Here is a 16,939-nt window from a genome sequence, read left to right as displayed (position 1 = left end):
CATTTTATAAATGTAATGATTCTAGACAAACAGCCTTGTTCAGAGGATGGGAACCTCTGCAGCTGCAGTAGTTTAGAGATAAGGTAGACAAAGGATTATTAGAGAAATGAACTGCTAGCATTGTGTTCGATTTAGCTATAGTATCTTTAATGTAACATAACAAGTATCTAACTGAAAGTAACCAAGGCCATGTTGTTTTCCTCAGGAAGTTTCACATAAAAATTGTTTAAATCAGCAGAAAATCATGGGAAAGATGGTAATCCGTTATGTCAGCATGGTAGGACAGGATTAATCTGATAACCTATAAAAATGAATGCATTTCCTGTTTCTGGTTACACAAACTCTGTATTAGCACGTTTTTGTCTCCTTGCTGCAAGATTAAAGTGCCTTAACCTGAACCTACCGTGTTTTGATCATTTTTAAAGTATATTTTTCCTTTGACAACCGAAATCTCAATTTTTGAGGATCAAACGTATTTGTTCATCTTAGACGGACTTTGAGGAAGCTAAATCGGATCTCCAAAACAGATTTTTGCAAAGGGGATATAACAAATCTGATATAGTGTCAGCTAGCATTTGGTCTGATAATTAGGATAGAAATATGTTACTAGAGTATAAGAAATGTCAAACCACAGGAGTCGAGCCCCCATTGAGGTTTGTCACCACATATGGCAGAAACCATAATGTAATCAGAAACATCTTGGATTCCAACTGGAATATATTATTAGCAAACGAACAACTAAGAAACCTTTTGGGCCCCAAATGTCAGTTTTCCTACAGACAGGGCAAAACTTTAGGAGCCCTGTTCTCACATTACAAGCATAAAGAAAGTGGGGGTGCCATTTACAAACAGATGACTATGACTGGAGACCAACTTTTGGGTACTTTTCCATGTGGCCACTGTGGTTCCTGTAACCAAGTAAGTAAATTAAAACAATTCACCAGTGCTAACACGAGTAGAGTTTATGATCTTAGCGTGTTTGGTAATTGCAGTAGCAGTTGGGTCATATATTTAGCAACGTGTCAATGCTCAGCATTTTATGTTGGGCAGACATCACGATCACTCAGAGTCAGGATGGGTGAACACAAAAGTGATATCAGAAATAAAAAGAGGCCAATGCTCTGTACAGACACACCCTGAAACATAATAATGCCAGACTTATGTTCATGATCATAGACAAAATTACTGGAGACAGGAGCAATCAACAGGGTTGGCATAGCATTTTGAACCACAAAGAAAAATACTGGATAATTCACCTTGGGGCATTATTTCCCCTGGCCTTAATGACCACTTATAATTGGGATTAATATATCGTTGGAATTATAGTATTGACGTCATGATTGGGAAGAATATATACGAACCAGGGAGATATTTTGTGAATTATAGAATGGATAGTACTGGTTTGTTAACCATATGACCAGTTGAACAAATGACATGGTGTTTGTTGTATGTTTCTACATTACTATATGTTATATCAGTTTTAACAGTTTATATAAGTGCCAGGTAAAGATGAGGGCTATATATTTGTATGCCGTTGTTGTTACAAGATGTTGTTGGATTGCTATTTTGATCTACCCATTAAACAGTCTACTGCATCCAGCTATATGTCATTAAACTCTTCTATATAATTTTGTGTTTATGATAACACAATTGCCAGTATATGTGGTGAATTTCCTTCAAAGTATGAGTTTATTTCAATGGTATTTGTGTGTTCAGTTAGTGCACCATTTTTTATATTTAATATGACCATTAATAGTAAACGTACAGTTATACATTAGAGACATTGATAGGGTATACCATGATTTGTTAATAAATTAGGTATTATAAATTAATATAACACATATTTACATGTTATTGGGGACCTTGTGGTTTGTTCACAGCATGTCATTAGTTCAGGATACAGTTGACAGCATTTTCAAATTTTGTTGATCATCTTCTATGTATAATATCAAGATAAGTTATTTTATTAAAATATATATTTTTATGGAATTTTTATTGTTTCAAATACACTATTTCAATATGGTGATGATATTATTAGTTATACATTATTATACTCTTGCATAGGCAAGACTGCTCTGCAAATTGTAGCATGTTACAGGCCACCCTCACAAACTCAGGAACCTCACATGGCCTTCCTGAAAACACTAGAGGGGATAAATGTATCACCAAACACCATCATACTAGGTGACTTCAATTACCCTAATATAGACTGGGAACACTACTCAAGCCCAAACACCCTAGCCCAAAAGTTCCTGGAATTCATAAACTCAAATGCCATGGAACAACTAGTCACCATCCCCACAAGAGGAGATAACATACTTGATCTCATCATCACGAACATGGGAGCACAATGTTCAACACCGGAAGTATACCCCTCACTGGTGAGATCAGATCACAAACTAATCTCGCTGGAGGTCCTCATCCCACCCCCACCTGAAATAAAAGACCACAGTAAAGAACTTCTCAAAAGCCGACTTCACACTTCTAAAGACTAGTGTGGTCTCCTTTAAGGCCCCGAGCTGGTGGAAAACAGTACTCAAGCCGCTGAATCTTCTACCAGCACCTGCAGGACTGCATGGATAAGGCAATCCCAAACAAAACAAAGACTCTTAGTACCAACCCAGTCTGGTGGACCCCAGCCATAAACAAACTCTACAATAAAAGGAGGAAGCTACTACAAGATACAGCAAAATCCTTAAAAGGTAAGACACCCTTGATCACTATAAGTAAAAACTAAGAGCTCTCATAAAATCATCCAAAGCAAATTTCGAGAGAAAAATAGCTAAAGACTCAAAAGACAATCATAAGGCCTTCTTTAGCTATGTTAGACACCTAGGAGGAAACTCCCAGATATGCTCAGAACTAGTTCAAAATGATGTGAAGATTACTGATCCTACAGACATTGCCAACATACTGGCTGACAGGTTCAGTGCAAACTTCTCCCCCAAAAGGAGAGATATCTATACCAAATTGCAGCCCCCAAACATCTCCAGCGCCCAAGTGAGAACTGCTCTCTCCAAAGCAAAAACACAGCATCCATGGGACCTGATGGTGTCCCAACTCAATGAGGAATTAAACCCACAGCTAGGACAGCTGTTTAATCAAAGTCTTACCTCTGGATCGCACTCCAGGAGTGGCGCACTGCAACTGTGGTCCCACTTCACAAAGGCGGTGCCTCCACCGACCCTGGAAATTACCGCCCATTAGCCTGACAAGCCTTATCTGCAAAGCCATGGAGAGGATCATAATGGACCTCATAAATAAAGACATAGGGAATTTGCAGACTTTGGATCCAACCCAGTTTGGCTTTGTCAAAGGCAGATCATGCCTTTTAAACTTGGTTGACTTCTTGAAACAGTCACCAAAGCCATTGACGAGGGAAAGGCAGTCCATACAGCCTACCTCGATCTGGCTAAGGCCTTCGATACAATACCCCACTCGGGTATCATTGAAAAACTCATCAGCTTAAATGTTAACCCATACATCACAAGATGGGTTGCAAACTGGCTGAGTGACAGAACCCACAGGGTCAGAGTTGCTGGCATGTCAGACTCAAAACCTGTCACAAGTGGTGTCCCACAGGGCTCAGTCCTGGGCCCACTCTTGTTTGGCATCTACTTTTCCAAGTACAAGCAAACACAGGAGGGTTATGGCTGACAAAGTTTGCAGATGACTGCAAACTGGGCCATAGTAGAAAACACATCTGACACAGATATCCTTCAGAAGGGTCTCACAGAAACGGATAACTGGTGCCAGAGCCACGCCTGAAGTTAAATGCCAAAAATGCATAGTCATACCCTTTGGGAAAAACAAGGTTACCCCTAGCTACCAAATAGGTGGCAATCCACTGAGCACAGAAGAAGTTATCAGGGACCTGGGGACCCAGGTTGATAGTAGTCTGTCATTCGACACCCATGTAGCTAAAGTAGTTAGGAAGACTTTCTACATTGCCCACCTTATCATGAAGGGATTCTCATCTAGATCAAGGGAGGTCATAGTCTCCCTTTACTCATCACTCATCAGACCAATGATTGAGTACAATGCCCCATTTGGGATGTATCTGACCCGACACCTGCAGCAGCTGGAGAGGCCACAAAAGTTCCTCACCAAAAGGATAAAGGGTCTCAAAAATCTGTCCTATGCTGCCCGACTGAAAGAACTCCAGCTCTATTCAGTCGCTGCTCAGAGGTGACCTTTGCCTAACATACAAGGCCATGTCAAACCCAGATTTGATGAATATGCTTCACCTCAAAAATCTAGATCCATCAGAGCCACAGAGACTTAAACCCTATTAATAGGACGTGCTGGAGGGATAGATTCATTACCCAAAGACTCCCTATGCTGTGGAACAAAATCGTACATGTGAGGCAGAGCACTGGCCTTGTTCAAGAGAAATCTTGACCAATGGATGGGAGATCGCAGATATACCCCAGGGATTACCTCAGTGTCACTGCTCGACAGAGGCACAGCAAAATAATGGGTATAGTTCCCCATACTAAAGGCGATGGGCTAGGCTTGTAAATGCCCTCGGGCAGATAGCCTAGTATAAACCTATGAACCTATGAACCTATAAACAGCATTGTAAAACCAGCTTTAGGGTTGGACTATACCATGTTCCCATTGGTTGGTGGTATCTATAAATATTTATGAGATTCTGTACATGATAAATTCTTTTTCACTGATGAAGGCTGGATAGCCGAAACAGGTTTGAACTGATAATAGTGCATTTTGTGGCATTACATGCCTTAATTAATATTTATTTCTGAATAAAGTATCTATATGCTGCCCTCTTGTGTTTTGTGGCAAGAGCCTTAGCCAGTATCCAGAATCCCAACGGCGACAGGTGCAGGCCGTCTCTGGCAAAGTATCGTGGTCTGTCGATTATGTCATCCCAGGCAGACAGATACTGGATGGATCCCCTTAGAATGACAACAGAAGCTTAGCTAATTGTTGAAGTCAATCATTTTTGTCCTTGTACTGTGGTATAATTCTGGCTGATGGCAGGATGCTACTCAGGGCTAGGGTCATAACTGCCTGGGCTACAAGATCGGAGAGCACCTCGATGTCTCTTTTCATGTAGTCCAGGGAGGTACATCTCAGGTCATTCACACCAACATGGACAATGACAGAGTCATATCTGTACTTGTTGTGGAGTGAACTGAGTGCATGCATTATGTGGCGGATCCTGGCACCTGACAGGCAGCTGACAGTAACTTTCTCCTTGTTTAAGCTGGTGAGTGGAACATCAATGTGCCTGACTATAAAGTCACCTATGGCTAGAGTGTTGGGTACGTTGTTATGCCTTCTGGGCTGTGGTTGAGTGGCACACTGATTTTGTGAGACGTGTCATTTGGTTTGTGTTGGGGGGTGGAGGTTGCTTGCGTTTCTGCTTTGGAGGTCTCTGTTGCTTGGGCAGATTTTTATTGAGAGTCTCCACGAATATAGGTGCGTGTTTTGTGTTTCTATGTGTGTGCTTTGGTGGTGTAGGTTTTGCAAGACTATGTGATGAGTGTGGTGTGGTGCAAGTGTTTACCTTCTCCTCCTGATGGTCTAGTCCAGTCTTGGGTGAAGAGAGCTTTGCTTCCAGTTTGTTATTCAAGTGCATCTCTCACAGGTTGTAATGTTGGGTGGTAGGAGGAGAGGGTTGTCTGTGGACATGAGGCAATTGCTGCATTGCCCCAAGATGCCCAGATTCCTCAGGTAGACAGGAGATAACACTGGGAGCTCACCCTAAGACATGCCTGGATAGGTGCTTATTTATTAAGTACTAAAAACTGGTTTTCCTCTAGACAAGTGAGGAAAGTTGAGTGCTGTAGTAATTTGTAGCTTATTTAGTGCTTACAATGAGTTCTGAACAAGTGCTGAGCTCAAAAAAAAAACTGATTTGAGTGCTAAAACTAAAAAACTGGCTAGTTCTAAGAGAAAATTTGAAGAGCAGACTTTATGGCGCCAGGAATAGTTTAGCCCTAGCTAAGCGGCGATGCATAAAGTGTATTTTTTGTTTTAATATAACAGTAGCAAATAAGCAAACTGATTTAAACAAATTAACTAATAAAAAGCTAAAAAATGAGCCTCGTTCAAGCAGTCTTCGATCAGACAAGTTCTATCTGCACACTCCTGCCACTAGGGTGCAGGGAACCTTCTCCAAAAAAAGATGGCCTGGATTAGTGCTCAAGTTATGCAAACAAAACTAGATTCAGCATGTCTGAATCTAGTCTATGCTACAGCAAACAAGGTGTACCAATTTCAGTAAGAAACAGTTCAGATAAGCAGGCACAATAAGCCTTTAACCAGAAACTCCCAGCTCAGAAGAGCAGAATCTACCCTCGCCTTCCAGAAGAGTGCAGACCACACCTTCTTAATGTAAAATAACTGTCATGAAGCCCAAATGCTTAAACCAGAACTAATACACTTTTAGAATAACAGACAGTAAGCCTTCAATCAGCAAATCCCAACTTAGAAGGATGTAAGCTACCTGTCCTGCCACAACAGTGCAGACCACAAACCTTCTTAATGTAAAACAACTGATCTAAATCCCAAGTGCTTAAACCAAAGGCTTAAAATAACAGTTACAATTTAATCAGGCTACTAACAAGCAGTAATAAATGCAGCTGAATAAATGCAATTAAGTACTTTTAAGAACAGGCACCAAAAGCAAAATAAAGTAATAAAGTAGGAAAAAACACAAATACAGTAAAAACAGATGAATAAAGTGCAATATTTTTATATAACAATAGAAAAGAGAAAACTGATTTAAACAAATTACCCAATTAACCAGTAAAAAAGCTCAAAACTGAGCCCTGTTCCAGCAGTCTTTAGACAAGTTCTAACTGCACACTCCTGCCACTAGGGTGCAGGGGAACCTTCTACAAAAAAGATGGCCTGGATTACTGCTGAAGTTATACAAACAAAGCTAGATTTAGCAGGCCTGAATCTAGTCTATGCTACAGCAAACAAGGCACACCAGTTTCAGAAAGAAACAGTTCAAATAAGCAGGCACAATAAGCCTTTAACCAGAAATTCCCAGCTCAGAAGGGCAGAATCTAGCCTCTCCTCCCACAAGAAGCAAACCACAAAGCTTTTTAACGTAAAATAACTGGCCTGAAGCCCAAGTGCTTAAACCAGATCTAATACACTTTTAGAATAACAGACACTGAGCCTTAAAATCAGCAATTCCCAACTTAGAAGGATGTAAGCTACCTGTCCTGCCACAACAGTGTAGACCACAAACCTTCTTAATGAAAAACAACTGGTCTGAAGCCCAAGTGCTTAAACCAAAAGTCTTAGAATAACAGTTACAATTTAATCAAGCTACTACCAAGCAGTAATAAATGCAGCAGAGTACATAAGATTGAGTACTTTTAATAAGAGACAAAAGCAAAATAAAGTAATAAAGTAGGAAGAGACACAAATACAGTAAAAGCAAATTAATAAAGTGCAATTATTTTGTAAGTAAAGTGCAAGGAGAGAGGAAGGAGGAGCAGAGGATAATTCAAGGTTGACAAGCTAAGTGCGTTGGCCTTCTCAAATGTTCTCTCTCTATTACGTAGAGTGAACACTAGACTGGGAGGTGTATCCCACATCAAATTTACAGTAGGGGAGGGCAACTGCAAAGCCACCAACTATAACACCACCACAAGAATAGGGTGGGAGGGAGGAAAAAAAAGTTTCAGGACAAATGAGAAACAGAAAACAATACCAGAAAATATATAAAATAATACAGTCAGGCACAAACTAATTCAGTCAAGCAAAACTACAGTGCAGAACTCTAAAAGCTTAAAATGACAACAAATATACTTATCAAACAGTGATGTATTTCCAGATTGTTTGATAATCACACTTCAGCCACAACACCAGGAGTTTCCAAAAGTGTGTACAAGAATTTACAAACTATTTTTAAATCAGCAAGCCTTGAAGCAATCGGATAACACAAAAGCTGTTAGACCAGTTTTATAAACTCCACCACAGGAATAGGGGGAACCAGATTCAGGACAAATGAGAAACAGAAAACAATGCCAGAAAATATATAAAATAATTCAGTCATGCAAAAAAATAATTCAGTCAGGCAAAATTAAGACAATGCAGAACACTGAAAGGTTAAAATGCCAAGAAATATACTTATCAATCAGCAATATATTTCCAGATTGTTTGAGAATCACACTTCGGCCAGAACGCCAGGAGTTTCCAACAGTGTATGCAAGAATTTATAAACAGAAACTATTTTTAAATCAGGAAGCCTTGAAGCAAACAGATAACACAAAAGCTATTAGACCAGTTTTATAAACTCTACCACCGGAATGGGGGGGGGGGACTAGTTTCAGGACAGATGAGAAACAGAAAACAATGCCAGAAAAAATAATTCAGTCAGGCATTAACCAGTTTATATTAATTTCTCTCTTGCTTTTTGTGGTTAAAATATTATGTTCATGCAAGAAATATTTAAAATCATTTAAATAAGCTCATGTATAGATGTTTTTACCCTGCAGTTAACGTACATCATGTGTAACTTAAATCTTGAGCTTTCCTTCCTGGGCCTCTGCTGAAAATGGGTTTTACCTAGTTGGACTTTTCCTGGTCAACAAAGACAAATAAATAGTATTAAATATTTTTTTTAAATTGCCACTGCTCTATAAAAGCCATCAGAGGACTGCATGCAGCTGCAGAACCATAGACATCATCACATTGTTGCTAAGGTAAAAAGCTTGCTTCTTTTAAGTGCATCAAACCTTTTAGTCAGTCATATTTAGCTCTTCTTAAATAACATTAAATTTTGAGAGTGTGTGGTGGTGGGCATAAATTTGCATTTTGCTTGAGTAATGAATCTTACGCTGAACATTCTTGGAATAAGTTGCTAAATATGAGAACACATACAAAGGAATTGTCAAAATAATGACAGAAGATTTTATGAAGATTTGGATATTTGATGTGCCAGTATTCAGAGTTTAAATATTATAAGCCCATCTCCTTGCTGTAGAGGGGTGCTGGGTTGAATCTAGATGAACCCAGATTAACTAGCATCTTGGATATTGGATCAAGGTGGGGCACGTTTGGAGGGCATTGCTGGCTTGCCCTTCCTGGGTGGATGGAGGTGGTCCAGTCCACTGGACTCCAGACACTTAAGGAGTGAGAGATGGGTGGTATACATATGTATGAGACACAGTGATCACTGTGTCACATAGCAGTGCACTCCATAAGCTATGGGATTAAACACGTGTGGAATTCACATGTCCACTTGAGTAGTGACTGCAGACATCAAAGCCACCAGGGGAGGGAATCAGATACATAAAAAATATTTCACTCCACAGTGTGTGATGGCATCACTGTGAGTATCCAGTGCTTGCCTTTAGTGAAATGAATGGGCTGAAGCGCCCTCATCTCAAAAGGGTCTGCTACTGCCCCAGTAGGGTAATGAATTGCCTGGACCTAGGCTTCTGTCCTGGAGAGAAACGAATGGTTCCTGTACAGCAGCCATGAGAGACTTGACAAACACGAAGAATAAAAAAAAAAAGTTTATACACTAAGTGCATGTGTGCACCTTTATTTTACTTAACGCTGCATGTCATTTGGCACCCCTAAACATGAGGTTATTCATTGTAAGTTAAAGATGTTCAAGTCTTTACTCTGCATAGTCTGGTACAAGTTGTTTGTTTATTTATTTAACATTTGTTGACCGGGAAAGTCTGACTAGGTCAGAGCCTATTTTCAGTGGAGGCCCAGGGAGAAACGCTTCAAATGTATGTCTTTATTGACGTTGTTGTTGTTTCTACTTATTTATATTTACTGACTAGGAATATCCATCTAGGAAATCCCAGTTTTCATTGGTCTTCTGGGTAAGATAGCTCAAAATCTATTAAAGTATATATCATCAGGAATTGCATACCTAAATTGTTAATTTAATAGGTGGTTCAGCTGACTGCAGGAAAGTAAGCTGTTGTGCCTTACTGTTGTAGTTTATTGGACTGACTGTCAGTTGGTACTGTTTGCAAATGTCTATTTACATTGGTAGCAACAGGTGCTATAAAATTCATCATGTGATAAAGAACAGCTACAGATACTTTTAATAGTATACCTAAAAAACATGAAAAAATGTTTAAAAGCACATCACTAACTTAAAATTAGTTCACTTTTGAATTATTTTCTCTTCTCTTTTCCACAGGAAATGTTTTGCTCGACAACAAAGTAGGACTGGTTCATTGGAACGGACATGCTAAGCAAATACTTTCAAAGTAAACTCTTCCTTCATACAAAATTTGTGGTACACTGCCTTATGTGCTATTCACCCTTTTCTTATGTTACCATTATTTAAAAAATTTTGCTCTCTAGCCCCTCTGTCATATGTCCATTATAGTCTGGCAGTCCCTACACAACCACAAAGCTACACCCTTATTTCTGTTCACTACAGGCTATAAAGTAAAAACTGAGTGCCTCTGACATCAAGCTTACTTTATCGTTACAGAAGTAAACGGCACAGAACATGCTGTTGTATGCAAACTGAATATATTCTGGAACATCAAAAGCCAGTTGTTGGGGAGAGTTGTACGTAAGAGCGAACGGGGAGCTCAACCATGTGAGCAGGATCATAGGAGGTTCCTAAGCTAATGACACTAGGGCCCTTACAAGTCTAGCCAAGAGTTTATCCTCAAAAAAGAACCTTAGTCAGCACCTGTCACCCCTGTCAATGAGGAACAAAGGTGGAACCCCTGGGACAAATTTGTGGTTTCCCATCCACTATATGATGATAGAAGGTTAAACTGGAGACTTCTGACTAATAAAGCGAGTGAATGAGACTGGAGTTCCAAATCAGCATGGTTTGTCTGTAGATAAAACAAAAAGGAGCTGTAAAGAAGAATATCCCCAGTACCCTGGTAAAAGTTCTTCTATTCAGTAAGAATACCACCATGGGACTCTCCCGAGAAGAGGACAATGGCTTAGTGGAACTAACGCAGTCAACAAAGGATGGATGGATAAATAAATACATAAAATAAAGTATTTCTGACATGCACACTTTGGGTATCTTAAGGATACAGCATGCAGGTAATGTCTGGAAAAGAAAGAGAAGATGACTGACAAGCATTAGCAAGTCATCTGCTGCTGGTTGTTGTACGACATTAGAGGGAAGTTTGGGTTATGTTACCAAAGATGAACACACTTATTACAAGTCTATCATTAGATTAAGTACATAATGTTCATACCGAGTGAGAAGTGGTCTATCTTTGGTATAAGATAGGATGCAGTTCCCAGCTACATACCTGGGTGTGACCTAGCCAGGCAAACACCCTTATAACAGCATCAGTCCCAGAAAAAGGATCGTGCCCTTGAAGCAACAGCTTACAGCATTTGGTGAAGGTATGCATGCTAGACCACGTTGCTACTATGCAATTATCTGCTGAGTGGTTCTCAGATATGACTGACATGACTACTGTTCTTGCTGAGTGGGTCTCAGGGAATACTTGTAGGCTGCAACCTCCATTGATATAACAATATTTTATAAAACAATATTATATAAAAAGGAAGCCAATCTGGTGGTCCCCTGCCACAAACAAACTGTACAACAGAAAGAAGAAACTGTTGCAAAAGAGAGTAAAATCCCACGAGTGGAGGAGCTCCCTGGTCAGCCTCAGTAAGAAGCTGCGATCCCTGATAAAATCCTCCAAAGCTAGTTACGAAAACAAAATTGCCACTGATTCTAGAGACAACCACAAAGCATTCTATAGCTATGTCAAGTATCTCAATGGCAACACTCAGATCCTGCTCTGAGTTGCACCACAATGGCACTAAATATACAGAACCAAATGACAACACTGCCACCATCCTGGCAGACAGGTTCAGTGCTAACTTTACCCCCCTCTCACCCCCTAAAGAGCCCATCTCTATACCAGAAGAATACAAACTTCATGTAATCACGGCTGCACAGGTAAAAACCACACTCTCCAAAGCCAAGAACACAACATCCATGGGACCAGGCAACATCCCAGGCTGCATACTACATGAACTACAGAATGAACTGGCACCCCACCTACGTACCATGTTCAATCGTAGACTCACCTCAGGCATTGTGCCCGCTGAATGGCGCACAGCGACAGTTATCCCACTCCACAAGGGGGGGGAGCCACCACAGACCCCGAAAACTACCGCCCCATTACCCTGATGAGCCTGGTCTGCAAGGCCATGGAACGTATCATCATGGAACTTATAAACAAAGACATTGGTAATCTCCAAACTCTGGACCCCATCCAGTTCGGGTTTGTAAAAGGCAGATCATGTCTCCTAAACCTGATAGACTTCTTTGAAGCAGTCAACAAAGCCGTAGATGAGGGTAAGGTGGTTCACACAGCCTATCTAGATCTTGCCAAGGCTTTCGACACCATCCCACACTCTGGAATTATAGATAAACTCACTAAACTAGGGATAAATCCCTATGTCACAAGATGGGTTGCCAACTGGCTCACTGACAGAATCCACACTGTGAAAGTAGCAGACTCCAAATCCGACTTCAGACTAGTGACAAGTGGAGTACCACAGGGTTCAGTCCTGGGTCCTCTCCTGTTTGGTATCTACTTCTCTGAAGTACAGGCTAACACAGAAGGTATTTTGGTTAACGAAGTTCGCAGATGACTGCAAACTAGGAGCCACAATCGAAACTCCTAACAATGCGGACATCCTACAAAAGGGCCTCACTGAGACAGATGCCTGGTGTCAAAGCCATGGTCTCAAGCTCAATGCCAAAAAGTGCATTGTTATCCCCTTTGGTAAAAGCTCTGTGCTCATGAACTACAACATAGGCGGTAGTATACTTAACACCAAAAGTGTGATAAGAGACCTTGGGACACAGGTGGACAACATTCTCTCCTTTGATAATCACATCACCACAGTAGTCAGGAAATCCTTCTACATGGCACACCTCATCACAAAAGGTTTCTCATCCAGAAAAAAAGAGGTCATTGTTCCCTTCTACTCATCACTCATTAGACCCATTATAGAGTACAACACCCCTTTTGGTATGTACCTCACAAGACATCTACAACTGGAAAGGCCACCGAAATACCTCACAAAGAGGATTACTGGCCTCAAACAGATGCCCTACGCAGACCGTCTCAAAAAACTCCAGCTTTACTCTGTCACATATCACCTACTCAGAGGTGATATCTGCCTAACATACAAAGCTATGTCAAACCCAGAGCTGTTGGACATGCTCCACTTAAAGACGTCCCAATCCCTCCGAGCTACACGCTCTAGAGACCTAAACCTTGTCACCACAATAAACAGAACATGCCAGAGGGATAGATTCCTGTCCCAGAGACTTCCCATACTCTGGAATGAACTACCTATCTATATAAAACAAAGCTCCTTATTAGTACTCTTCAAAAAAATCTTGATGACTGGATGGGAAATAGGAAATTCACCCCGGGGATCACTTCTGTGGCTCTGCTCGACACTGGCACAGGAAAATCATTTTCTTGGGTGGCAAAAGCCTGGGTACCTTTTTGGCTGGGCTTGTACAGGCCCTTTTTTGGCTGGGCTTGTACAGGCCCTAGCCTAGTACCTACCTATGAACCTATGTGATTGGATATTTACATAGAACGGGTGACTTTGGATACCAAAAGGCCTTTTCTGGCGTAAAGGGAAAAAAAAACAGATGAACCATGTTTTAAAGTCTTTTGTTCTACTGATATAGCATGTAATTCTGTGAACATCCATGCAGTGGAACAAGTGCTCCCCTTCTTTGGTAGTTATCAAAAAAAAAATTAGCAAGATGGTGGAGTGATTCAGACTGGTTTCTATCACTATTCTGGGCGTAAAAAATAGGTTTGTCAAATTTATTATCCATTCTTGTGAAAGGTTAGGAAAGGGAGCTTTATCAACAGGGTTTGCAGCTGTGGTACAGTTCTGGATTACAAGACAGATTTTCCTCCATGACAAGTACCTTAGGTATACTGTGGCTGTTGGTTTTAAAGGAGTTGTGTCAGTATTTATTTGTCCCAAGGTGGTACAGAATTTCCTTCTGGTGGACTTCAATAAAAATTACTAAGAATGCCTTGCTGACCCTAGCAATGGCTAAGAAGGGTACATGCTGGCTTTGGTGAAAGTCAGAGAACTGTACATTAATGGAGGAGTAACTAAGGCCCCACTTGGAGATCTTGGACAAAAATTTCAACACTTGCTCTGGAGCACCAATTGTGGTTCTATTCCTTCTCTGGCTGTCAGTGAAAAAAAATGTTTCCGTTTCTCCCTGCATATTTTCCTTGTACAAGGTTTTTGTCAGAATTTGAGTCTGAAATTAGGGCTCTTGGCCTCATTCATATCTGGAGATGCAATTCCGACAAATTGAGGGCACTGATATACCAGGGTGAGGTCTGCCCAAGGGGTAAAATATTAGGTGCTCAAATACTAGTCCTGAATGACTGCTGGTTCTTTTGTTGGTGCCAACTACAAAACTCTTTCCATTTGCTTATATGTCATTTTCTAGTAGCAGACTTTAGTGCCTCTATTAATACCTGCTGCACAACCTCAAAAAACAGCTGCCTAAAAGGTATTAAGACCTTATTGTGCAGGCAGTCAACTGCAGTTGTTTGGAGTCAGGATGTATGAAACACCTGTGATCTTGTGTGAGTAAATCCACTCTGTTAGAAAGCATGTGGTAACTGCCCTTGGCCAATTCCAAAATAAGGAAGAACCACTGTTGCTTGGGCCACAAGAGAGGCAACACAATGATCTTTCAGGACTTCTTCTAAATCTTCTGAAGTACCCAGGATATCAGCGGAAAAGCATACAGAAACATTCCTGTCCATGGAAAAGAAAAGACGTCTGCCTTTCAGGCACTCTTGCATGGAGTCCTAGAACTGAATTTTGTCAGTTAATTGTTCAAACAGGAGGCAAAACAGTCTGAGGAACTCCCCATAAATGGATCAAATCTTGGAAGACTCCCTGATTTGGTTTCCATTTAAGAGAGCCTGCCCTGGTCCTACTCAGCTTGCCTGACACACAAATTATCTCTGTTTGAATGTAAGATGCCTGTAGAATGAGATTGTGCAGTAAAGCTATATCCCATGCTAACATGGATAGTCTGCACAGGGGGAAGACCTGGTTACTGTTTATGTACCACATCACTGTGGTGTTTGTAAACACATGAAGGGGTCCCCAGGACCACTAATGATTCTGAGAGATGAGAGCTTTAAAACTAACATTTCTTTTATGTTTGTGTGTTTTGGTCTGTCTTTTTTTTTGTCCCAATGACTCTGTACTTTTATCTCTATAGACACAGCTTCCCAAGCAAAGTCTGAGGCATCTGTTATGACTGACAGCTTTGGAGCAGGAGGGGAGAATGGGAAACCTATATTTTGAGAAAACTGATGTCTCCACTATCTGATTTTCCTTTTCACAAACCCAAGAACTGGAATTTGAAAAGACAGTGGGTGCTGATTCTGTGACCAGAGAGATTTTAGACACCACTGTATTTTTCTCAAGTGGAGTCTTGCAACAGATATCATGAGTATCATAGATGACAAAATCCTAATGTATTTCCTCACCGATACAGAAATCATGATTGAAAAACACCTGGAAAATATCAAAATATAGATCTATTTTTTCCAGTGGAAGAAAAGCTCAATTACAACATTATTACAACATTTAGTACGGGAAGTAATATTTGTATTGACATAATTAACAAGAATTGGGAATTGTTTAAAATGTACCCTACTATTTTTGGAAAATTAGGCGATAGACTTAAAGTCGCCTTTAAGAAAGGAAAGAGTATAAAATCTGTCCTTGAGGGTAGTAAACCCTCAGTAGTCCGTAATGCAGGTATGTTGAAGTGCCAAAATTGTAATTATTGTAGATATGTGGAAGAAGCAACTTGTTTTGAGTTAAATGGTACTTCTTACAAATTAAAATTAAAATTTACCTGTAATTCTACCTTTGTTATTTATTTAGCTAGATGTACATTATGTCTGGTCTTCTATATTGCTAAGACCGAAAAGAGACTTAGGGATAGGATATATGAGCATTTATATGCTATGAAAAAGTCCAAACTTGATAATGCTCTAGCTAAACACGTTTCGGTTTTCAATAATCATACATTTAAATTTTTAGTCATTGATCAGGTCAGTTGTGATAGTAGGGGGGGGGCCTAGACCTCTCAAGTTGGAAGAAGCTGAGTTAATTTGGCAAGTCAGGTTAAACGCGTACTGTTACCCAGGAATTAATGACTTGTGTTCAATTTCAAGTCTGTTAAAATTGAACAGTCTTAAGAGATGAATTTTAGCCTTTAGCTCTGGTAACATGTTCTTCTTTCTTTTATTGACTTTTTTTGATTACTATAATGTTTCTAGTGGAGTCTATTTTGACCTTATGCTGCTGACTCACTTATTTGTCACCCACTGGCTACTTGTTATAAATACACACTTACAAATAATTTTATGGGTGTTATATGTTACATATTCATGTTTGACTAATATTTTAATAATGTTGATGCTTTTTAGAATTTAACTGTTTAACAAGTGTTTTTTTATGGGTTATTGATAGGTACTACATATTTTTATCGATATGTTAATGAATTGAGTTTGCTTCTTTAAATTCATTGGGAAGGTTGTTCAGCATCTTACGTAATAATTGGTACCTAATTTGAAACTTTTAAATGCGTTGTTGTGGTTTATTCACTGTCATTTCTGAGGAAGTCAATTATTAATGCTGACGAAAAAGCGCTTTAATATATTTGTCAAATAAATTGTTCTGGTTGCTTCTGCACTCGTTTTTATTTTTTATTAGTTTTATCGCCTGTTCTTAGTTTCTGTTTTGTTATGGCAACGGGCGCAAGCAGCGACATGGACTCCTTTAAACCACAAGAAACACCTGCTGTCTTTAAACAGAGTCTTCCTGCCTGGGACTTATTGGATACTTCAAATGATCCGGTCGTGGGCAGTTGCTTGGATTTAATTAATCG

General features: G+C 40.0%; 1 protein-coding gene across 1 annotated transcript in view; it reads right to left on the bottom strand.

The window, feature by feature from the left end:
* The window catches only part of LOC122794961 (HSPB1-associated protein 1-like), a 477,584-nt gene extending 461,304 nt beyond the window's left edge, over positions 1–16,280 (bottom strand). The window contains exon 1 of the mRNA XM_044063556.1: positions 16,192–16,280. Within this exon, the coding sequence (XP_043919491.1) occupies positions 16,192–16,280 (89 nt within the window). The remainder of the gene's footprint in view (positions 1–16,191) is intronic.
* Positions 16,281–16,939: the final 659 nt, after the last annotated feature.

This window comes from Protopterus annectens, chromosome 2.part1 (assembly GCF_019279795.1).
Source record: "Protopterus annectens isolate FY-2018-M chromosome 2.part1, PAN1.0, whole genome shotgun sequence".
Taxonomy (NCBI): Eukaryota; Metazoa; Chordata; order Ceratodontiformes; family Protopteridae; genus Protopterus; species Protopterus annectens.
Note: the sequence above shows the minus strand (reverse complement) of the source record. Positions and strands in the feature narration are given on the sequence as shown.